The 23,621-nt window shown below is 32.5% G+C and overlaps 2 protein-coding genes and 1 pseudogene across 3 annotated transcripts; all 3 read left to right on the top strand.

Moving 5' to 3' along the window:
- Positions 1-1,324: 1,324 nt before the first annotated feature.
- LOC110664123 (probable nucleoside diphosphate kinase 5) lies at positions 1,325-5,189 on the top strand (annotated as a pseudogene).
- Positions 5,190-14,827: 9,638 nt separating this feature from the next.
- LOC110665197 (protein NEGATIVE GRAVITROPIC RESPONSE OF ROOTS) lies at positions 14,828-16,874 on the top strand. The gene is made up of 6 exons (XM_021825222.2): positions 14,828-15,126; positions 15,222-15,300; positions 15,580-16,142; positions 16,264-16,438; positions 16,533-16,589; positions 16,670-16,874. Exons 1-5 carry the CDS (start codon positions 15,121-15,123, stop codon positions 16,550-16,552), a joined length of 843 nt encoding a protein of 280 aa, XP_021680914.2. The 5' UTR covers positions 14,828-15,120; the 3' UTR covers positions 16,553-16,589; positions 16,670-16,874.
- A 1,489-nt stretch (positions 16,875-18,363) lies between these two features.
- Positions 18,364-23,203, top strand: LOC110664663 (sm-like protein LSM1B). Of its 2 annotated transcripts, none has more exons than XM_021824449.2 (5): positions 18,364-19,134; positions 20,085-20,153; positions 20,243-20,358; positions 20,455-20,517; positions 20,763-21,297. In XM_021824449.2, the coding sequence occupies exons 1-5, from the start codon at positions 19,074-19,076 to the stop codon at positions 20,811-20,813; spliced, it is 360 nt and encodes a 119-aa protein (XP_021680141.1). In that variant the 5' UTR covers positions 18,364-19,073; the 3' UTR covers positions 20,814-21,297. The 2 variants fall into 2 exon arrangements, with proteins under 2 accessions (XP_021680141.1, XP_021680126.1); XM_021824434.2 differs by lacking the exon at positions 20,763-21,297 and adding an exon at positions 22,813-23,203 and having other exon boundaries at positions 18,367-19,134.
- Positions 23,204-23,621: the final 418 nt, after the last annotated feature.

The raw sequence follows: 23,621 nt of genomic DNA on the forward strand, positions 1-23,621 counted from the left end.
CATTAAAATTGGAGACTTGATTTGAACACTTAAGATCGGAAACACCATTAAGTCGGACTGAAACCTTAACTTCATTAAACGATTTTCCACAATATTTATAAAGGAGAGATCGGAAATAAGACTGGATGGCACGGAGACCTGATATTGGTGTGATCTCCTTTAACGAGAGATCGGAAATGAGATTGGATGGCATGAAGACCTAATATTGGTGTGATCTCCTTTGTTGAGAGATCGGAAATGAGATTGGATGGCCTGGAGACCTGATATTGGTGTGATCTCCTTTGTTGAGAGATCGAAAAGCATTCGATTAGATGCGGGATCGGTTTATTTCCTGATCGAGTTACTTGTAACTGAAGAATGTCAGTTGGGGGTCGATTTTCAAAGTTCATTGACTTCGGTGATCGGCCAAAATATGGTGTCGACAAAGTTTTATCTAATGATAAAAAATTTCAATATTAAAATTTTAAAATTAAGAAATTTAATGATTTATTGCCCTTTTTATTGAATTATATTTTACTATTACAAACACTTTTTTTTATTTTTATTATTACCATCACTTTAATTCTCATTGGCTACTTTTTAATTTTATTTTTAAATTTTTAAATTAATGTTTTCATTTATTTTTCGGATTCAAGAATAAAAAAAAAATTATCTATTTCAATTTGAAGTCAGAGTTTGAAAAATAATAAATTATTAATTCACCTTCGCTAAATGCTAACTGGAAGACAGCGTCCATCTACCTAACGCTAACGGCCACCAAAAAATTACGTCCTGAAGTGAGGCCGTCTTCTTTTATTCTTTACTTTTCCCGCCTTTCTGGCTTTCTCTCTCCTCTCTACTGCAGGTAAAATTTTCTGCAAGTTTCCCGAGAAAATCATCAAAATAACACAAAGACATTATACAAAACCCCGGATTCTACCTTTGTTTGGATCCTTCATTGTGAAGAGGAAAAATGGAGAGAAATTTTCTTTCTGTTGTTTGGATGCCCTATTAAAATATGGATAATAGAATTGAATTGTTATTTTGCTATTATATGATTTTAAGGGTATATAAATATTTTTAATAATAAATGATATCTAATTCTCCCAATTCCCCTTCATTCACTCTAAATTGGAGAAATTGGTTCTCCTTACTTCTCTCATCAAACAAAAGAGATTTGAGCTTTTCTCTCCGTTTCCGTAATAAAAAATAAAGTATCAACAGAGCTAATCATTCGAAAACAATTTTATTTTTGAAAGCCTTCATCTGTTATATGCAATTTTCGGCCTTTGAAGGCCTTCATAATGTTTTTTGGTTTAGTAATTTTTGCAGTGTCCAGCTTCAAATGGTTATTCGCTCAATCTTCTTCTTTCTTCTGGTCTCTTTGTATTTCCCTATCAGGTAAACAGCTGAGTTAGGGTTTTTGGTTTGCCATTCGATTACTTTGCAAAGATTTTAGTATAAATGTGTTATAATCTTTACAATTTATGGACTAGAACTTCAACAAGCTCTTAATATCTAAAAAAATTAATGTCATTCTTTGCTTCTCCCCATCCCCTTCTTCCAATTTCTCCAATTATTATTATTATTTTTTAATTTTTTAATTTTTCCTTTCTCTTTTATCTACATTATGATTTCAGTTTTCAGCTCACATTACAGTATTTTGTAATTGAGAAATATGATTGGTGAATCATTTATTTGATTATGTCTTGCCAAAAGTTTGCCTTTTAGCATGCTTGAGTGCTTAGCCTTATGACGTTGCTAGGGAGTTGGAATGTTACGGTATCGTCTGCTTGCAATTTTATCCTAGGAAACCCTTTTAGACCTTCTATATCAGTGTCCACAGATTGTTTTTTCTGATAGGCTGTCTTAAATGCTTTATGGAATCTAGGTCTTCAAGCAATTGAAGTACAGAAAAGCACCAGACATTAGCTATTGTAAAGCCAGCTGGATTGTTAGGTAACTACGTAAAGGATAAAAAAGGGTTATTGTGGAGTCTAGTTTCAGCATCATTATGGAAACTATCACTTGACTTGATGAGGACCGTGCTTCAACCTTTTATGTTGAGCAATCTTCAAAAAGTTTCTTTTCTAGTCTTATCAAATAGATGACGAGGTATCTTCACTTATATCTGCGTTATTATTCTTTTTGGATTAATTCAATTGAATTTCAACTTATACCATAGGCTTTTAACTTGATGGCCATTTTTGCTTTCTCTTTGTTAGTCCAAGTTAGATTATACCCCGTCGGTTTTTATCAAACTGGAGCAGAAAAGGCTGCAAGTAACTTTTAGGTCTGATTTTAACTTTCCTCACTAGCTCATTCTTTACACAGCTTATGAACCAATTTGTACACACTTACCAAAAAGCAGAAACATGTGCTACTTATCTTCTGTATTCATTGATTCACTGGTGGTGATTTCAAATTCACCTTAACCTTGAGGAACTGGATATCCTATTATGATTAAAAGCCTTTTAGAACTCTTATAGCCTAGTTTCAGAACACACACCCCCACCACCGCCCGCGCGCGCGCCCCCCGCCGCCGCCCCCCCCTCCCCCCAACCCCCTCCTCAGCTGTCATTCAGGAGAAGTCTATATATTGGAAGCCTTACATGAAAATAGTTAGCCTTCATCAGTTGTAGTTAGGCACATGTGGCAGCAGATTCTGTGTTCTCTCTTAGAATTGTTATGTCTGATCACATTGATGAGTCCTTATCTGGATTGCCATGCGGCTCGTATCATATTAAGGTTTGATCCTTCGATTGTGCAGATGATTCTTTGTGTTGGTTACGCAGTTTGGCATCTATAGCATCATTGTGTTATCTACGATATAAAACTAAAAATTACTCTCATTGTTTTGCACTGTTTTGTGTTGGCACATAGCTTTTGTCAATTGTCCAGTGTTGGTTATAATATTGAAAAACGAAAATGCTGTTGCTGATTGGCATACTCTGATTGCTCCAATTGAAGCACGAAAAGCTAAAATTATGCAGTGTGCACACTGTACTTCATCCTTCATTATAAAGGTTGATTTTCTCTTCATTACTTCTGGTATTTTAAGCATCAGAGCAATGTGCGGGCTGGATTCAGAAAAGAATTGTGTTCATGATTCAGGCTCTCTTGAATCAGCTCAAAGGGATATTTCCTTTTTCTTTGGAGAGATATTATCAGGTCAATTCCCAACCCTTAACTTTGTTTTTGTTTGGATTTAAAATAGGGTTTGACTCAATATCGTTCCCTTCCTATTGGCACCTTCAGAGTTCTCCTTCTTCTTATGCACAGTGGACAGTGCATTGATGAGGCCTAGATATTTGCTCACTGATATTTGTAACATACAAAATAGAAGATCATTTAATTGGGAATTTAATGCCTCTATGATACTTTTGTTTAGGCCATCTATTATTTTCAGTCGTAGCACTGCAGCTATGATTATTATTATTTAAAAAAAAAAAGTTATGATGAGTTAATATTGACGCCTTTTGTGTAATTTGAAGAGCAACCTGCTAAATAAACAGCTGAAAGAATTTGAGATGCAATTTGAATCTGTACTCAGAATCCTAGTTAATATAAGAGAATAACTGAGTTTCAGTGACACAATTTATGTGTGTTCTGTACTCCTAAATTCGTAATGGATCAACTCAACACAAAATAACAATATTTTATATTTGACTACAGTTATGGTAGTTTTCTACCTTTTGTTAGTCGAAGTCTTTTTTTATTCTTTTATTTGAAATGGAAGAAATTTTTTCTTTTGAGGCTCAAAATATGTATTCCAATAAAAAAGGGTATGTTATTCAACTCTTATCCAATATGATGCAACCCTTAGGATGAAAATGAAGTATTGTGCCCTATGTGTCAAAAATCATGTTTATTTTCTTGAGCGAGCAAAGGAAAAATTTATTTATATGAATGTCAGTAGCTGCAGCACAATAAATATTCTGTTGAAGATTCCCAAAAAGAAAGTAAATTGTACAGCATTGTTACTTAAAGATTTCTGGTTGTGAACTCAAGATTAATTGTTACTTGAATTGCAAAGCACACAATGAGAAGAGAAATGCGAAGAGCGACTTCAGTCATGCTAGATTACAAAAAAAAAAAAAAAAGTCTGTCTATTTATTTCTTTTGTTGTAGATACATCATGCATTTTCTGATAAATTTTCATATTTACTTTTGCTGCTTGTATTATCTTTAATAGTTGAAGCTGTTGAAGTGCGTGATGAAGTCTGAAGGGTAAGCATTCAGAATAACAGCAGAGTTTCATGATATTACATCTCTTTTTATTCTTTTCGACAGCCTTAAGACTCACAAAAATGGAGCTATGGCAAATACTTTATGACTTGGGCATCTGCTGTAAAATAGACTTAATTTCAATCACAGTTTTGCATTGCCATCATATTTCCTTTGCCTTTATTGTTGTTTCCTTTAACTGTCTTTGGTTGATTTGTGATCTTGCTTGCTACAAAATGATGAAAATGCCAGAATTACTTGATAATGGTCTCACACAGAGATGCCAAAAGTTTTATGTTGTTCCAAAGTCCTTGCCCACTTTCACCAGGAGGAAGAACTTGGCATTTGATGGGCTGCTTTAAATTATTGGAATACTGCTATGTGTTTTTGTAGTGATGGATCTATTTTTGCTATTCTGACAGCTAAGTAGAACCATGTACCATAAAGGGGAGAGAACTTTACAATTTTGGTCTGCAGAATAACACATGGAACCTGATTTTGGCTACTGTCTAATTAACAAATGCTAGGAACTCTATGACAGTGATATAGCCTGTGTTCATTTTTAATTCTATGCTGGTAGGTCTTTGTGATAATAAGGTTAATTGATTGCTGAGAGGCAGCTGGCCTTGTCAAATGGTTTATGAATGACCAGAAGACCTTGTCAAGCCAAGCAGTCATGTGAAGGGGTTGTTTATGCACCCTTTTTTTTTTATAAGCAGATATCTATTATTAATATGAAGAAAAGGTACAAAGTTGTTTATGCACCCTGATGAGGTAGATGCTACACTATTAAGGCTATTAGTTCTAAGTTTTTAATTTTCAGACAGCAAAAATCAAAGCTAAGGATGGATGAAATGTGTTTTTTGGTCAAAATTGATCCACAGATCTAGGGGATTAACATAAATTCAGTTCTTATTAGTGGTGAGCCACACACAGGTGCAAAGAACTTGTGCAGTAGTGCGGTTACCTATAGGGTTAATTGATATAAATAGTTTGTATGTTAGATAGTATAGAGAGAAAGAATTCCTATATTGTTAAAAAAGAATTCCTATATTGTTAAAATATAAGAAAGTGAAGGAATGACAAGAGTGAAATATGTATAGAATTATATATATATAATTCAATATATATTATTCTATTATGGTACTTGACACGTATATGTGTGAAATAAAATAATTATCATATTATAATTTTCGTAAATAAATTATAAACAGATGTGTTTATTAACAAGTAGATATGTCTATTAATAAACAGACATGTCAATTCTATACAAACAGTCACAACTGTTTGTATAGCTGTCTGTTAATAAACAGACATGTCTATTCTATACAAACAGTTTCAACTACATCTGTTTGTATAGGTGTCTATTAATAAACAGACATGTCTATTTTATATAAAAAGTCACAACTATTTGTATAGGTGTCTGTTAATAAACAGACATATCTATTTTATATAAAAAGTCACAACTATTTGTATAGGTGTCTATTAATAAACAGACATATCTATTTTATATAAAAAGTCACAACTATTTGTATAGGTGTCTGTTAATAAACAGACATGTCTATTGCACAATCAGTCATGTCTATTGCACAATCAGTTGTATCTATTGGAGATAGACAGATGTATCTATCTAGTGAAGGTGCCATGACTTTTCATTCTTTATAAATATGGATGAGTTTTTCAATCCAGATATATACTACTTCTACTTCTTCTTCTTTTCTTCTAGTCTCTCTAAATTTGATTCGTATAAAGAGTTCTTAAGAGAAATCTTCAGGAGTTGCTGTTTGCAGATCTCAGCCTTTGTTGTATCCTGGAGGTATATTGCCATAACCTTACAACAATCTAGTGGTGGCAATTAATACCTTAAAGATAGTGATTCATCACGCCTCAAAGCCTATTCTACACCCACTGCCTCAACAATTTTAAAGTATTAATCGCAATGGAGTCTAAGGTTGTTTCCGTGATGAATTAAGAGTTCATGAAACTTGATCGTTTTAAGGAACAAATTATGTTCACTGAGAAGGTGAAAGCAGATCAAGAAAAGAAGATGAATTTCCATACAAAGATTATATTCTCAACAACTCATCAGATAGGCTATAAGATTTGTTTACCTCTGTGAAGTCTCCAAAGGAAATCTGAAATTCGTTAGAATTCGAATACAATACAGAAAAAAAAAAGTTATGAATAAATTTCTCATTATGAAATATTTTGAATTCTAAATACTTGATAATATACCTGTTATGGATAAGTCCATGAGTTGCGTATCTTTGTTTCAAAGTTTAAAGATTTGAAAGTGGTAGTTCCTAAATCACTGCAATTAGAGGAATAATAGCACATCATACTTCTAATTTGAATGATTATAGGAAGAAATTACTGTATGCCACATACGACTTTTCTCTTAAACAGATTCAGAAAAACTTACACATTAAAAAGTTTTTCATGTGATGATTTATCTTTATGTTAATGACATGCTTATAATTAGAAGAAATATAAGGTTATATTATAATGCTAAAGCTCATGGTGAATGTGTTAAAGAAGGTAATAAGATTTATGTGCATAAGTCGAAAAACACTTTTTGTATGCATAAATCCTAATTCATATTGATTGTGTCAATCACTAACTAGGTGGGGATATTGTTAAAAATATTAGTGATAAAAAATTTGTCTCATTTCGAAAGAGTTATGTCTGTTCATTAAAAGGTATAAGTGAACAGATGTAATTGTTCTAAGAGATACAAAGTGAACGATTGTATTTATTCTAAGAGGTATAAGTGAATGGTTGTATCTGTTCTATGAGGTATAAGTGAATAGTTGTATATGTTCTAAAAGGCATAAGTGAACAGATGTAATTATTCTAAGAGATACAAAGTGAACGGTTGTATCTATTGTAAAAGGTATAAGTGAATAAATATAATTGTTCTAAGAGATACAAAGTGAATGGTTGTATCTGTTATAAGAGGTATAAGTGAATAGTTATATATATTCTAAGAGGTATAAGTGAACGGTTGTATATGTTCGAAGAGATACAAATACTTTATAAATAACAGTTTAGAATAAAAATCTATTAACTTTTCTTTTTTGTCTCTTCTCTTCATTTTTACCTACAATTAACATTATTATTCTTTAATTTATTCTTGGGAGAATTTTAAAATTGCTGTCTAGATTTATATTTTGATTATTATCTTTGAGAGATCTGCCTAAAACTACCTAGCTATAACATAGTGGGGGTTTTATTCTTTGTCAATTTCATTATATTGAGGGAAGCAAATACTCCATATGATATTTATTATAACTTGACTGGAAATTTTGGTAGAATAATTGCTCAAATTGAGTGTGCTATTGCTATTGGTAGCTTAATGTATGCTATGCATTGCACTACTCCTGATATTGCTTTTGCAGTATGTAAATTATTAAGATATACTAGTAATCCCAGTGTGGAATATTGGAAAGAAATTTCAAGAGTTTTTGGATATTTAAAAAAAAAGGAATTATAAACTATAGATTATTCTGTGATAAATTTCTAATTGTGCTAAAACCATATAAAGAGTTGTATTCATGCAAAGAGTTGTGTCCCTTGGCCAAAAGATGTAACTAAATAAAAAGATACAATTCTTCTTAATAGTTACATGTATGAAGAGAACAATTAATTGGCCAAAAGGTTGATACATTTTAAGTAGTAAATATAAGAGCCTTACAAGTCATTGGTAATAAGTGACAAAAGGACAAATGAGTATGCATTTGTGTGTATGCGAGTTTAGCTTGGTTCTTTATTGTTGGATACTCTCATTTTAAACAAGTTATGGAGCAATTTATTTCTATAAATAAGATATAAATCTAGACTGTGAATTATTTATATAGTTCATGTTATAAACATGTGATTATATGGTTGATTGATGAAACAAATATGATGGAGATACTAGAGTTATACAAATGCCAATTGGATAAGTAATACTAAGGATAATAAGTCAACCTTTGGTTGGGTGTCCACTTTAAGTGGAGATTTTGTTTCTTAGGCATCAAAGAAACAAACTTGTATAACTCATTCTACGGTGAAATCCGAATTTATAACTTTGGCTAATGTTGGTAAAGGAGCAGAATGGCCGAGAAACTTGTTATTGGATATTAAGTTGTGGCCACAAACTGTGCTATTTATTTCTTTATATTGTGATAGTCAAAATCATGATGGCTCAAGCTTATAGTAAAATATACAATTGAAAGTATATACTGTAACGGCCTAACCCACTAGTGAAATTGTCCGCTCTGGGCTGAAGCCCTCACGGTTTTAAAACGCGTCAATAGGGGTTACAAACCATCAACTTATATACCCAGCATCTCTCCCGTGTTTTGTCGATGTGGGATTTGCCTAGGGTGTTACAATCCACCCCCCTTATGGGACTCAGCGTCCTCGCTGAGGTTTGCCCCACCATCATTCAAGGTTGCACGCGGAGCAGCTCTGATACCACAAATGTAACGGCCCAACCCACTAGTGAAATTGTCCGCTCTGGGCTGAAGCCCTCACGGTTTTAAAACGCGTCAATAGGGGTTACAAACCATCAACTTATATACCCAGCATCTCTCCCGTGTTTTGTCGATGTGGGATTTGCCTAGGGTGTTACATATACATATAAGCTTAAGACATGAAAATGTAAGACAATTAGTCTCTAATGGTGTTACTACCATGTTACGTTAAATCTTATAATAATCTAGCAAATCCTTTAATAAAAGGGCTCTCGAGAGTTATGATCATAAGTACATGTGCTGATTAGGATTTATAATATTTCATTAAATTTACTACTGATGGGAACCCTACTTTATAGTATTATTACTAAATAAAGTTTAAAGGGTAACAACAAGTCATTAGTAAATGTTGTAATTAAGTACTTAGTGTACTAAGGTAATGGAATGAGGATGAGTATTTATATTTTTAATGAAGTTTAATATTATTACAAAAGAAACTTCACCTATATGAACATAGGAAGTGGTGCCGCTTCAACAAAAGTGAGAATAACTTTTGTAAATGTTCATGAAAACAGGAGGTAGCACAAGGCCATATTCGTGCTAAAATTTTTGTGAACTTTTTAAGTCGAACTAATTGATTCATGTGTGTAGTATTTCCAATTCTATTTAATAGGAATCTAGGTTTAAGCTAAGGCCACCATGAATTCTTTAGAACTTTGAAATACTTACACTAAAGAAAAGTTTAAATTAAAAGATACTTTTCATTATGCATGAAACAATGGGATCTAATAATACAAGTTAAGTGGGGGGATTGTTATAAATAGCTTGTATGTTAGATAGTATAGAGAGAAAGAATTCCTATATTGTTAAAATATAAGAAAGTGAAGGAATGACAAGAGTGAAATATGTATAGAATTATATATATATAATTCAAAATATATTATTCTATTATGGTACTTGACACGTATATGTGTGAAATAAAATAATTATCATATTATAATTTTCGTAAATAAATTATAAACAGATGTGTTTATTAACAAGTAGATATGTCTATTAATAAACAGACATGTCAATTCTATACAAACAGTCACAACTGTTTGTATAACTGTCTGTTAATAAACAGACATGTCTATTCTATACAAACAATTACAACTACAACTGTTTGTATAGGTGTCTGTTAATAAACAGACATGTATATTTTATATAAAAAGTCACAACTATTTGTATAGGTGTCTGTTAATAAACAGACATGTCTATTGCACAATCAGTTGTATCTATTGGAGATAGACAGATTTATCTATCTACTAAAGGTGCCATGACTTTTCATTTTTTATAAATATGGATGAGTTTTTCAATCCAGTTATATACTACTTCTACTTCTTCTTTTTTTCTTCTAGTCTCCCTAAATTCGGTTCGTATAAAGAGTTCTTAAGGGAAATCTTCAGGAGTTGCTGTCTGCAGATTTCAGGCTTTGTTGTATCCTGGAGGTATATTGCCACAACCTTACAGCAATCTAGTGGGGGCAATTAATACCTTAAAGATAGTGATTTATCGCACCTCAAAGCCTATTCTACACCCACTGCCTCAACATTAATCTCAGTGGAAGGTGACAATTATGAGTCTATATGAGCAGTTCATAGGAATTCTAGTTTAATAAAATAAAATTTATTTTTGTCAATGACATAGGAAACTGCATTTTAGCTACAAAAGTCTTTCAGCGTTTGTGCTAAGTATAGCTAGATACATTAATAAATACATGCGCCAATGGAGAATATGCAACCTTAAGCCTTGCCGTCTCCCCCAACTAACGTGCTCAAATCCTAACCACTATTTCGCACAGAACAGCCAAGTCAACTTGCCATAGTCCAAGGAGATTAGGATGAACCGAGTCCCAAAAGACGATGCAGCTTTTGCCAAGCTGTAGTAAACCATGGCCTAGTTTATATTTCAACTTAAAACTTAGCAACTTGCAAGGACCGTCCACTTTATTAAATTAAAAATGAGAGGCTGAAAGTACAGTTTAGTCACTAATCCAAGAAAGAAAGATGAATTTTGGAGAAGCTATTTGTTTAATCTTTTATTTAACACATGCTGTGTATCTTTATAGCTTTCTCTTTGTTTATTAACTTTTCCAGGTTTCATACTTGGCCAGGAGGATCCCATGTATGAGGCTGTATGACTGTCAACTTCATCTTCCAAATTGAGATGTTTCTTTTCGTTCAATAGAGCTTTGCTTGTGGATTATTGTACTAAGGAATTTGAATTTAGCTGGCATCTTCTTTCTGTCAGTGGTTTGCGTAGGAGTAGCCATATCTATTCTGAAATCTTGAATTACATGTGTTTTCCATTGAGGCTGTCCTCTTCTTTAAAATTAATAAATTCAGGGTTTTAGTGGAGAATGACTAGCTACGCCCTTGGAAATTATCACTAAGCTCAATAGTTTGATTGCTTGAGGCAAATTAAGGTTGGTATATGACCTATTTATTTGAGTGTAGAAACTTGATGAGCTCAGTGTTTTCTTAGACGATACATAATGCTCTGTTTGCTATTAGGTGCATTTCAAATTTGATTATTGCCTCTCATTTCATGCTCTTTCTGTAGCTCATTGAACTGCTAGCTAGTTTCTGCTGATCATCTGCTATACACAATCCAAAACTTAATTTACAGTCACGCCACTTTTGCATTGAATTATGAGCAAATTGTGCTGATTACAGTAAAAATTACATCCTTCTACATCCTATATTTGGTTTAAAGCTATGGGTAACACTAAATGAAAGATTATTTGATTGATTGATATCTATAATGTCAGTGCTACCAACAAGGCCCTAGTTAGCGGCCAGGATTGAAGGGTTTAGTTTACTGGTTGTCTTTGAGAGACAAAGGCTGCAAAATATAAATTTCATGCTAGCAAGTTATTATATCTTGACACATGAAGTTTTCAGTGGAGGAAGAAACATTTGCTTAGTCTTAATGCAAGACGTATAGTTTATTACCGGAGATACAATGAAAGCAGAGCTCTAGTCAAACAATGATGGCCACCACCTTTCTGGATGAAAGAGGTCCACATCATAAGATCTCAGTTTATGCTGGCTGTAATTTTCATAACATTCCAGAATTAGTAAGCTTTGCTTGGTTCCTAAACCCTAGACATCTAGTAGATGCGATCACTCACATGGTTTCCTCCTTTTTGTTATCTTGGTGGGAGTGATCCTTGACTCCCCTTTTTTTATTTCATTTGCTTTGTTACTTGCATCTCGAGGAGTTTATTATTATTAAAACTTCATATAAAAAAAATTATAGGTTTTAAAGCATTCTAGTGACGAGTTGGCTGACGATACTTATAAGATTTATATACCTGTATTCACTGTATATTTTAATCTTAATTATAGTTTAATATTAGGCATTGGAGTGGGTAATCTTTTAGCTTTTGATACTATAAACCAAAGAACATCCAACACATCCTTAAATACTTTTTATGTTAGTGATAATCGAGCTCATTGTGTTCTTAAATCTTTTGCTTAATTTTACTGATGACCATTGTAAACTTATACTAACCACATACCTAAAATGACATGGTACGCAAAAATACTAAACAAATTCTACATGAACACCTTGCCTGGAGGTGGCACATCCTCAAAATATATCTGTAGGTCCTCTGTTTGCAAATTATCCAATCTCTCTCTAAACTACCAAACTCTTCTCCTTTTCCCCTCTCTATATCTCAACAAACTAGCTCATTCCGCAGAAGAATCCTAATCTCACCCAAACAAAAGCCAAACCAAACAGAAAACCGCACATTGTCGCAATCTCTCTCAATATTCACAAATAATATCACAGTGAATTAGGATACGCATTGATGTTGTAATTAGGAGTGAGATGGCTCACTCCTTAAGTCCATAAAAAGCTAAATCGAACCTTTTTCACGAAGATTGATTTTTAATCATTTTTTGAATAATAATTAAAGTAGATTGATTTTTAATCATTTTGTAAATAAACAATTAAAGTAGATGCATGGGTTAATGGTTGGAAAAACACGCGCTTAACTCCATTAAAATAGATCTCAAGGGCTAATGGTTGATTTGTAAGAGTGTTTAGTACGGCATTAACAAGAGTAATTATTATTTTATAATTTTTAACCTTTTATTAATGTTATTTAGATACTTAAATAGATTAAATTAACTTTTTAGTATATTTATAAAGAGTTTAAATTCATATGAGAATGAGTGTATTCACTGTTAAATTAAATTTTTATATATAGATTCATGCTTTTTATATATATACTTTAATTAATTCTGTACATATCTCGATATAAATATTTAATCAATAATAATCAAGTTCATTTTATATTAGTTGATATACTCTTAACATTTTCTTTCGTTAATATTTATACTTTTTTAAAAGATTAAATATTAATTTTAAATGATCTAAATTAATAATTAGTTTATTTAAAAATTAAAACTTACAAGATTTTTTTACTTTTACTGAACATTCCGTAGTGCAATTAGCAAAACCCTTTTGTATTTTTTTTTTTTCCCCAACGCCATGACAGTAGTAGGACAAGCCACCTTTTTATCCTAGCAAATGGTCCCATTTTAATTAAACAAAGGTTTTTGCCTAAGATAGCGTTGATGATGGTATGATCCAATCGTGTGCTTTTAAAGAAGCGAGTGATTTAAAAGCTGCCTCGTCTCTCTTCTTAATTAAAATCAAAGGATTTTCCTTCATGGTTTGCGTTTGGTTTTGGTGGCATCGAAGACTCCCTTGGATATATCCTGGTTGAAAAGTCAACCCGACCCCTTGGGACACGTGTTGGTCCGACATGAGATCATGGTACATAGAGTTTGTACTTCGCCATGACACGTACCCACCTCTATAACCTAACACATTATAATAATATTATTATTAAGTCCCAGGTGGTGGATACCACTTTTTTGGACCAACCACATGAGACTGTGGTGTCTAATGGGGCCTGGAAATTTTTTATTCTAATTTCTATAAGTTGAGATGTCTAGCCTAGCATATTAAAGTTTGGTTTAAAATCCTCTATATTCTTTTGAAAAAATTTACATACAAATTAAAAGAGAGATTTTTTTTTTCTGTAATTCAACAAGGTTTTGTAAAGAAGGATAAATGTTTCATCTTGTAAACAAGGATAAATGTTTCATCTTGTAAAAGAGCATCTTCTTAGGAGTTTCTTTGCTAATGCTTGCCAATGATGCACATGACAATGTTCTCTTGGGAGACAACCAAATCTTTCTTCTTTCATACACCAATGTTTTAAAACCTTCAATGGGTATATAAAGGAGTGGATCAAATGTGATCTGATCAATAACTCATCCTTTTTGGTTGGAAATTAAAAGGTAAGCTTCATATAAAGTGGGCCTTGATACTTGTCGCTGACTCCATGGTATGAAGGCATGATCTCTATGGGATATTGGGGTATTATTCTGAGTGTTTAACAACTAGGAGTCTGGGAGCAAGATAGACAGAAGCCAATTGGTCGGTGATGGGGACATTAAGCTTCACCATTTGGTTTCTGCACGCTGCTCCATTATCTCTTCTGTTTTAATTTACTCGACTATAGACACATTTTTAAAAGAATGTATTAAACTTAATTCATTTCAAAAGTTAACTCGTGTTAAGACTTATTACTTTAAATATATAATAAATTCAAAGAAATAGTAAAATATTAGTGATAAAACCACCCCATCAAAGCGTCCAAGTACAAAATTGGTGAATATCTAACTACCCAATTGCAGAATAAATATATACGTGGTAACAATTGGCCGTACAAGTTACATTGCAAAGGAGAAAGACATTAAATTTCTTATAATTAACTAAAAATATCTGAAACTAGACTCTCGTGTCACTCCTTTGATCGTTAGATTACAAATGTATATAGAGATTGAACCCAACTTTTTTACTTCTATTTGGATTTGGATACCTTAATCGAATGGACAACATTTGTGCCACGAAGCAAAGTCCAAAGGCTGTTTAAGCAAAGTTCTTATCATACCCATGTGTTAAAAAAATATAATTAATAATTGGACAAAGACTAAAGTCACATTTTGGATTAAAATAAAAGGGAATGTCTTTGTGGTTAGTGGGATTCGTATGTGTATATTAGTTGTATGAGAGAAAAGGTTATCAGAGATCACAGATAGTAAAAAAAATACAAAGATATGAAGGTGGGAAAAAGGCAGTATTTGGGAACTTGAACCTGTAGAATCTGCTCAAGCTTCAGCTCTATAGACTATTAGCTAGCTACCCCATCAAATTCATCAAAAGCCCATCTTTGTTTTAATTTTTCCAAAGCTGAATTCATTTTCATCACCATCCTTTTCAAGAGTTTTTTAGTTTTTTCATACTCTTACATTCCCACCATTTTTGCACACTGTAGCTACCAAAAACTCACATTTCAGACCCCTAAAGCTCTCATTTTTGCACCCTCTCCAAAATGAAGGTAAGCTTTAGTGCCTGTTGCTGTGTGTGTGAGAGAGATGGTAAAGGGAATGGTTTCTGATCAGAATTTTCGTTTGGTTTAATTAATTGTTGCAGCTTTTCAGTTGGATGCAAAATAAGCTCAATGGCAATAGACAAGGGATGAATAGAAAACCAAATGCAGCTTCATCTACTCGTAAGATTTCCATTTTTCGCTCATAATCATTTGGCATTTGCTCATCTTGTCAATGAAATCGGTTTGCTATATCTCTTTTTCCGCTATTTTTAGTTCATTTTCATTCCACTTTAAATATGACTATTATCAGAAATAATATATATATATATATATATATATATACATTTTGGTTTAGGATCCATAGTGCAAGGAATTCAATAGCTCTGTGGAATTTCACATTCAATTAAATCAATGAAAGTTGAATCTATTTTTCTTGTATTGATTTTCTCTAATGTGCAGATCATGTGAAACAAGTTTCTCGAGAGGAATTCAGTGATTGGCCTCATGGGTTGTTGGCAATTGGAACTTTTGGCAATAATGAAATAAGAACAGAAAATCTTGAAATCCAAGATGTTCAAGAAAATAACCAACATGTTGAAGTTGAAGAAGAAGAAGAATACCCATCTTCCTCGGAGGATTTACAAGATTTCACACCTGAAGAGATAGGAAAACTACAGAAAGAATTGACAAAGCTCTTATCAAAAAAACCAACTTCTGATAAGGAAAAGGAAGTTGCTAAAACCCTCCCATTGGATAGATTTCTCAATTGTCCGTCAAGCTTGGAGGTTGACAGAAGAATCAGTAATACAGTCACTGGTGATGTGGATGATGATGAAGAAAACATTGAGAGAACAATTAGTGTAATTCTTGGTCGATGTAAGGACATTTGTGAGAAAAATAAAAAGAAATCAATTGGGAAAAAATCCATCTCTTTCCTTCTCAAGGAGGTTTTTGTTTGCAGAGGTGGGTTTGCACCACAACCAAGTTTGAGGGATAGTCTTCAAGAATCAAGAATGGAAAAGGTACATCTACACACACAAGAACTAAAGCATTCTTCTTTTATTTATTTCCTTTATTTTTCTATTTGTATCCTCACAAGAAATTGCATGAGAACTGAAGTTTTGACATGATTTTTTGCCACAGCTTTTGAGGACATTGCTTCACAAGAAGATTAACCATCAAAATTCTTCCCAGGCGTCATCAAAGAAGAAATATCTTGAGGATAATAAACGGATATCAAATAAGGAAAATGAAAAAGAAGAAGGAAAGAGGGAAAAGACTTGTGATGGAGGTAAATGGGTCAAGACAGATTCTGAATGTAAGTTCAAATTTGGTTCTTTTATGCATAGCCAGCTTGCTTGGTAATAACCAATTCTTAGCATTAATATTGGGTATTTTGGTTTCTGTTGCAGATATTGTTCTAGAGATTTAAATTTGTCTGCAAATTTTCAGGAAATTTATATCACAAGGTAAGAGCATTCTTTTTCTTTTTACACTGTATTTATATTTACCTTAATTATTTCAATTCTAACTTAATTAATCCTTGCAGATCATATCTGGATTTGAGAAGATCAAGAACCATACTTGAAGAATGCTAAACCATGCATCAATAATAACAGCTAAAATGTTACACTTCTCCTGATGGTGGCTTCCCCTTTTTTTTCATGGTTGCATCTGAGTAGATTCAGTGCAATACATGTTATATATAAATTATTGTCCAAAGATTTCTGTCAAAGGCTAGACATTCTCTACAATTTTTTGGTTCTATCTTATCACCCCCTCTTTTTTTTTTTTAGTTAAGTTTGCACTGTAATATATTTTAACTTGAATAATAAGACACATTTTCTCCATTAATTTGATTCTGATTAAAACTCAATTCGAAATCCATAATTTCCAGACAAATTAAGCAGTTCATTGGTTATCAATTCTTGATTAATCCATCAACCGTAATATCTATCATACCCAGTAAAGAATTCATAGGAGTAAACCAAAATGGCGGAGTTTGGTCCATGAAATGAAAGTTGAGACAAAGCCCATTATAAAAAGATCATCCAAGGACAATTCCAAATCCATTAAGCATAAATATACATCACCTCCAAGTTGAAGTTGCTTGAAGTTTAATCGTAACATGTTTTCTATTCTAGATATTGTTCTATAGATCTGAAATTGCCTGTAACTTCAAAAGAATTTATATTGAGTTCAGTTCAAATCATTGGTTTAGGATAATGTCAAATTTAGCTTCTATTGGGTATATGACCATTTCTAATTTAATCATCAACTCTGCATACTGAAACCTGGATTTAGGAAGTCAAATGCTTTGATATTAAGCTTTTTTTATCAATAATGCAACACTTTTCTTCCCCCTTTTCCATGGTTGCATCTGAGTCATATTATCAACTATAATTTGATGGTTGATCAATATGCACTACCAAAAGTTAGGCATTCTTTACATTTTTGTCCTGCTTTATTGCACTTTTTTGTTTGCTAAGTTTTATATTCTAAATATAATATTTTTTTATATGCATATAATATTATTTTTTTATCAGACCCTAATTTGATAATAATAATAATAATAATAATAATGTTTGATAATAATAAAAATAATTCATCTTATTTTGTGTAACTCAGGTGACAAGAAAGATAATAAATAAAAATGTTTAATTGGTAATTAAAGTTATAAAATATATATTTTATTAATTTAATATTGAATCAAAATTATATTTATAGACTAAAAATTTCATTATTTTGAAACAAAAAAAAATTAAATATAAATATCAATTAAATGAAACTCAAGTATTAACACATACATAATAGGAGGAAGGAAAACAATAGAAATAAAATATATTTTTTTATAATTATTATTTTACTCTTAATTAAAAATTAAAATAAAAAATAAATTTAATTACTATTTTACTCTAAATTATTTAAAAAATTAAAATGAAAAAATATATTATATATGCAATTTAATCAAATAAAGTATAATTTTTTTCTTGATTACCTTATTTTCTTTTTCATTTAGAGGAAAAATAATAAAAATAAAATAATATTTATTTTCCTTTCCTCTATTACCTTCTCTTCATTTTCTAACAGTGAAAAATGGTAATCTCAATTTATTTTTCCTCCATTATTTTTTCTTTCATCTCTCTTGCACGTATCCAAACAGAGCCTAAAATATTTATATTAATAATTATTAAATTGGCATATCTTAATAAATTTATTATTAATCATCAATAATAATAATAATGATAATCATAAACAACTCCACTCGAAGTAAGCTGAATCCTCAATCAATCAAGAGAAGCCAAACAAAACCCAAAAGAAAAACAAAATGGAGCCAGAACCTACACCTTCAACGATACCTCTCATTTCTCCAACGCCTCCCATGCAATCCTCCAAACCCTAGCAATTTTCTTTTCCCCGAATTCGTTTTTCTACTTTTTCTCCCGCTTTTCCCTCTCTATTCCTATCCCCTTCTCTTTTCTTTTTTCATCTCTTCCGGTGCGATTGGATCTGAGGGACTTCTTTTACATTTCCCATTCTGTTCATTCAATCCGGAAGAGAAATCTCCAATTTCTACTCTTTACGCTTTTTGGATCTATACAAGATTACCCAATTTACCGCTTTCTTGTTTTTTCCTTTTTCTCGGTGATTGTAGGAGTAGTTAGGGTTTGTAACCTGAATTTTTGGAGGTTTTCTTTAGCAATTTGGATTTCTTTGGGATTGGAGCTGTTAGGTTTTGTGGTTTGACTTTTGGTTTGATCGTGAGATTAGGGTTTTTCTATCTTTTGGGTTGATTGTTATTCTTTGTTTGGAGGTTTTAGATTGAAGTGGTAGCGTGGTGAGGTGGCTAAAGGAGGAATTGTGAGTAGCCAATGCCATTTTTTTGGGTTGGTGTTCGACGAATTTTTCGGTGATTTTTGCAGTACCGAATAAGATAGAGCTTGAGCTTATCGATGTCTTGGGCAGGACCGGAAGATATCTACCTTTCTACTTCTCTTGCTAGCTATCTTGATAGTAAGTCCTCCCCTCTCATTAATTATTACGTTCTTCGTGCTCCTCGGATTGATAACTTGTGCTATGTGAAAAATTTTCGATGTTCAGTAGAATTTTCCTGGGGAATTTATGTTGTTTAGAAGTTGCTGTTTGTATTAATCAAGTAAAAAGATGGAAAAATAGTTGTTTCCTATGTGGTGTGTGTTTCTTCAGTTGCAGTACAGTGTCCTCAAGAGACTTCTGGCGTGAGCAACACTGTGCTGTTCAGAGGTTGCTGTAATTCAATACTGAAATTAATGCGCTGAACGCTTTAATTGGGTTTGAAAGAAGCGCTGTCCGAGAACTAATTTTTATTACAGTTTTTTATTTTACTATGTTTTGGAGCTATACATAGTATAATTTGTTCACTTAGAATTCATTTGGAAGTCATGTATATGATTGGTGCATATTAGCATTATACTGATAGCCGCTCATCCATCTACTGGAGATATCAAAGATCCATATCATTTTTTTAGTTTATTGGCTCAATGGCACTGTTTTTAGCTGATAACTAATGGTGTTTTTAGAATTAGTTGGTGATGAACGGCTAATCTTTTTAACTAAAGAAAAATTTTAATTTTGTTACTTTTCAGTTCAAAACTTTGATGGTTGTAGTCTCAATACTGATTTTGCAGCATCTAGAATGTTGTTTGATAAAGATCTTTCAAATCATGGGCAAGATATTTGCCAATGAACTAAAATGTATCCATGGTGTTATATGCATGTTAGTTTTTCTGTTGTAGGGTTTTTCATCATTCATTTAAATGGTCTATCTTGTTTTACAACTGTTACACTCAAGAAAGAAAAATAGATGATTTTTACTCTATAATATAGTTGATGATGTTTGCATGGCGTTCAGATACAAATTATTGAAAAAATGTGAGTTTCATTGCTATTAATTGTTGGGTCTTGTTCTTTTATTTTTGCCTCAGAGAAGCTACTAGTGCTTCTGCGAGATGGCCGAAAGCTCCTGGGAATACTACGTTCTTTTGATCAATTTGGTATTTTTTCTTTTTCTCATCGTCTATGGTTTTACATACTGCTACACTCCTTCAATGTCTGAAAATAAATAAGCATTTGTAATATGCAGCCAATGCTGTTCTCGAGGGTGCATGCGAAAGGGTTATTGTCGGTGACCTCTATTGTGATATACCTTTAGGTCTATATGTTATTCGAGGCGAGAATGTTGTTTTAATTGGAGAGCTGGTATGAAGTGATTGATTTGTTAGATTGTTGTAATTGTATTGCTTTAGTTTCATGTTTCTTAGTATTATTTTAAAACTTTTTATTGTTCTACATTAGGATTTGGAGAGGGAGGAACTTCCTCCACATATGACTCGTGTTTCAGCTGCAGAAATTAGAAGGGTAAGTTGTATTTCTGTTTCCTTTTATTTCATTAGCTAAATGTTTCTGTTATTGTTTGAAAGATTTTGTGATGCTTCATGCATTCTTTATCACACATTTGTTGTGTTGATAACTCTTATTGGTTTTTCAAAAAGAAAAAAAAAATCTCGTTCCTGATGTAGAGTCTAAATAATTGTTAATAGTTTTCTAGTTATTAGTGTACATGCAAAGGGTTGTTGTGTTTTGACATGTTTGTGTGGACAAAGGTTCTGGACACAGCAACTCCTGAAAGTGTACTCAATGATGTGGCTGTGTGAGCATGTTCTTGTGCATATTGAATCAATGTTATTAAAGGCACCAAGAGTCACGAGGCTGGGCAAGGTGGGGCAATTCCAAGAGGCAAGCGCCTAGGCGAGGCGTGCCTCATTCAACATTACTTTTTTTTTTTCATACATTTTAGGGCTTCTCTTCTCCTCTCCTCTCCTCTCCTCTCCTCTTCTCTCATCCTCCTCTCCTCTTCTCTCCTATTTCTCCCTAAACTCTAAACCCTGATAAAGTGGAGGTAATTAATCTTTCTTTAAATTTCATTTTCTTTCTATAACTTTATTATTTTCTGCTTTCTATTTATCTTATAGTACATATAGTGCAAATAATATATTTTTTTTTCTTTTCAATATGCTTTTTTACTTATTAAACTAGTTAAAAGTATGATATTTTTATGTTAAAAGTATATATATGTAGGCTATGGCCCTTCACTTGAAAAAGGCCCTCACATTTCCTCTCACCTCTCACCTAGGCTATAGTGTACCCTATCGCCTTAATAGCACCATATTGAATGTGGATCCTAACTTTTAAAATGTTGCTGTTATTGTGTGGATTTATTAGAGCTGAACATTAATGGCACTACTTTTAAGGATAAGTTTCTTGCAGAAAGCATTTATGTCTTGTACATTCAAGTTAATGAAGGCCAATTGTGTAGAGGACTAAAGTGTCCTTACAAGCGCTGGCATGCATGCCAAGCTGATAGTTATTTAGAAGATGTACCCAGAAAAGTGATTTCTATGCCTTGTAGTGTGCTAACACTTAATCTGATGTTTATTCTATCTTGGTTCCATATTTTTCTTCAGCATTTTATTTATTGGCTTAGTTAGTGCTGTGAGGAAAATTGTTGGTTATTGTGTGTTGTTCTGAAAGAAAAATCTTGTATAGTGTTACTATCCCTATGGTGCTATTTCATGGACTTACTTCCTTGTCACATTTTAGTCAAAGTCAGAAATATTTTTGTCAGGCTACTGAGTGATATAAGATAAAATATGTTGTTAACAGTAATTGGTGAAATTGTTTTTTTAAATTGATTGGTTAATTTGTACTGCTTCAATTCCTTCTGTGGTTAGAGTTGCAATAAAATAAGGTTATGTTAACATTTTGTTGATAATTGGTTCTATAAATTATAGGTGGAAACAAACATTTATCAGCTCCACTAATAAATTATTAGGTCAATCTTGAACATTATCAAGTTGTCTGGACTCTGGGCTTGTGAAGGTTTCAACTACTCCAAGCCAGACTTCCTTTAGAAACACTGATTTGCTGTGTTTTCCCTTTATGTTGCACCGTCACTTTTAAACTTTGTTTTTAAATTTGTTTTAATACTACATTCATTGGGGACATTTTTTGGATGGTTCACTTGTACTGGTTAGGGGTGTCAAATTTTAGCAGCTTGATAGCTTCTGACTTTGGTTGTGTTCCATTTTCCTTCTTTTAGAATCATGTAATATCACTTATTGCCATGATTACTATAGTCACTTGGTGGAAACCTGCTATGATTAATAAATAATTATTAATCTGCTACTGAGTTGTTTAATGGCATTTTCATCCAACACTTTATCGTGAAAGAACAAATTGATTTGGTGTTTGTGCTATAACTGGGACTGCCTTTAACATGCAAATTCAAACTAAAAACTTTCTTGACTTGTACTGCTAAGGTCAGTAATATTGGCAAAAAGGATGACACTCGAGGACTTGTAACATTAGTTTGATGCAACAGTGAATATACCTTTCATTCAAAATTTAAGCATATGGTAAAATTAAGATGTAGAAATTCAATGCATGAAGATAACTTCTATTTGTATGTGAAAGAAACTGCTGTATTTAACAAAGAGAAAAATCTTTATCTAATGGCTTTTGGCAAATTGCTGTCAATGGTTTGTTTGCCCTCTTCTATTAATCAAAGATGCTAATGATTTAGTGGACTTTACCTTTCTGAGCATGGTCTCCTGTGGAGACAAGCATTAAGCTCCTGCGCTGTAACCTTTTCAGGCACAAAAAGCCGAAAGGGAGGCTAAGGATCTAAAAGGTACAATGAGGAAGAGAATGGAGTTCCTTGATTTGGATTAGTGCATACCCTGCAACCAAGGTGTATGGTTCCGCACATATTATAGCGGTCAATTGTAGGGATATGACAAGGTTGGATGCTCTGCCGTTTCATTTAAAATTTCTGTAACATTTTTCAAAGAAATGTACTTGACAAATTTAGTCAATTTAGTCAGTGTTCATTCTGTGAAATTTCTATTCTAAGTTTGGATGGGGTTTAGGGGCAGTAGTAGTTCACTTTTTGCATTTTTCTGCTTTCATACTGTATTGGATATTCAGTTGTAATGTTTATGTACGAACAAGAAAATTTAGAATGGCACCTTGCACGCATTATTAATTTTTCCTGTTTCGTTGTGTTTGAGAGACTTGGGAATTGCATTGCAATTCTGATTAAAGAAAGAAAATGATTAATGTTAATGTTCATTCTTCTGCAATTTTATTAGATATTGCCTGCCGTCAATGGATGATGGATCTTGGAAACGTTTATCTGTAGGGTTGGGTAGGCCATGACTTATTTTTGATGTTACATAGATTCCCCCAGTGCAAATAGGGACAAGAACAGTATTAATTTCAATTGTTATATTTTGATTTTAATTTTCATTGTTGTACCAAGTATTTAATTTTTAATTATTATTTTGATTTTCAATATTAAAATAGCATGAGATATGATTCAAAATGTAAAATATACGTTCCGTAGCCAAGACACTGAGTCAGAAACTTTGGATCGGGAACATATATTAAATTAATAAACAAAT

This window comes from Hevea brasiliensis, chromosome 6 (genome assembly GCF_030052815.1).
Source record: "Hevea brasiliensis isolate MT/VB/25A 57/8 chromosome 6, ASM3005281v1, whole genome shotgun sequence".
NCBI lineage: Eukaryota > Viridiplantae > Streptophyta > Magnoliopsida > Malpighiales > Euphorbiaceae > Hevea > Hevea brasiliensis.

Coding starts and splice junctions, on each gene's coding strand:
- LOC110665197 (XM_021825222.2), top strand. Junction 16,143..16,263: donor AAGAATCAAGAATGGAAAAG/GTACATCTACAC, acceptor TTTTTGCCACAG/CTTTTGAGGACATTGCTTCA. Junction 16,439..16,532: donor GGTCAAGACAGATTCTGAAT/GTAAGTTCAAAT, acceptor TTTCTGTTGCAG/ATATTGTTCTAGAGATTTAA.
- LOC110664663 (XM_021824434.2), top strand. CDS start 19,074: ATGTCTTGGGCAGGACCGGAAGATATCTACCTTTCTACTTCTCTTGCT. Junction 19,135..20,084: donor TCTTGCTAGCTATCTTGATA/GTAAGTCCTCCC, acceptor TTTTTGCCTCAG/AGAAGCTACTAGTGCTTCTG. Junction 20,518..22,812: donor CAGCTGCAGAAATTAGAAGG/GTAAGTTGTATT, acceptor TAACCTTTTCAG/GCACAAAAAGCCGAAAGGGA.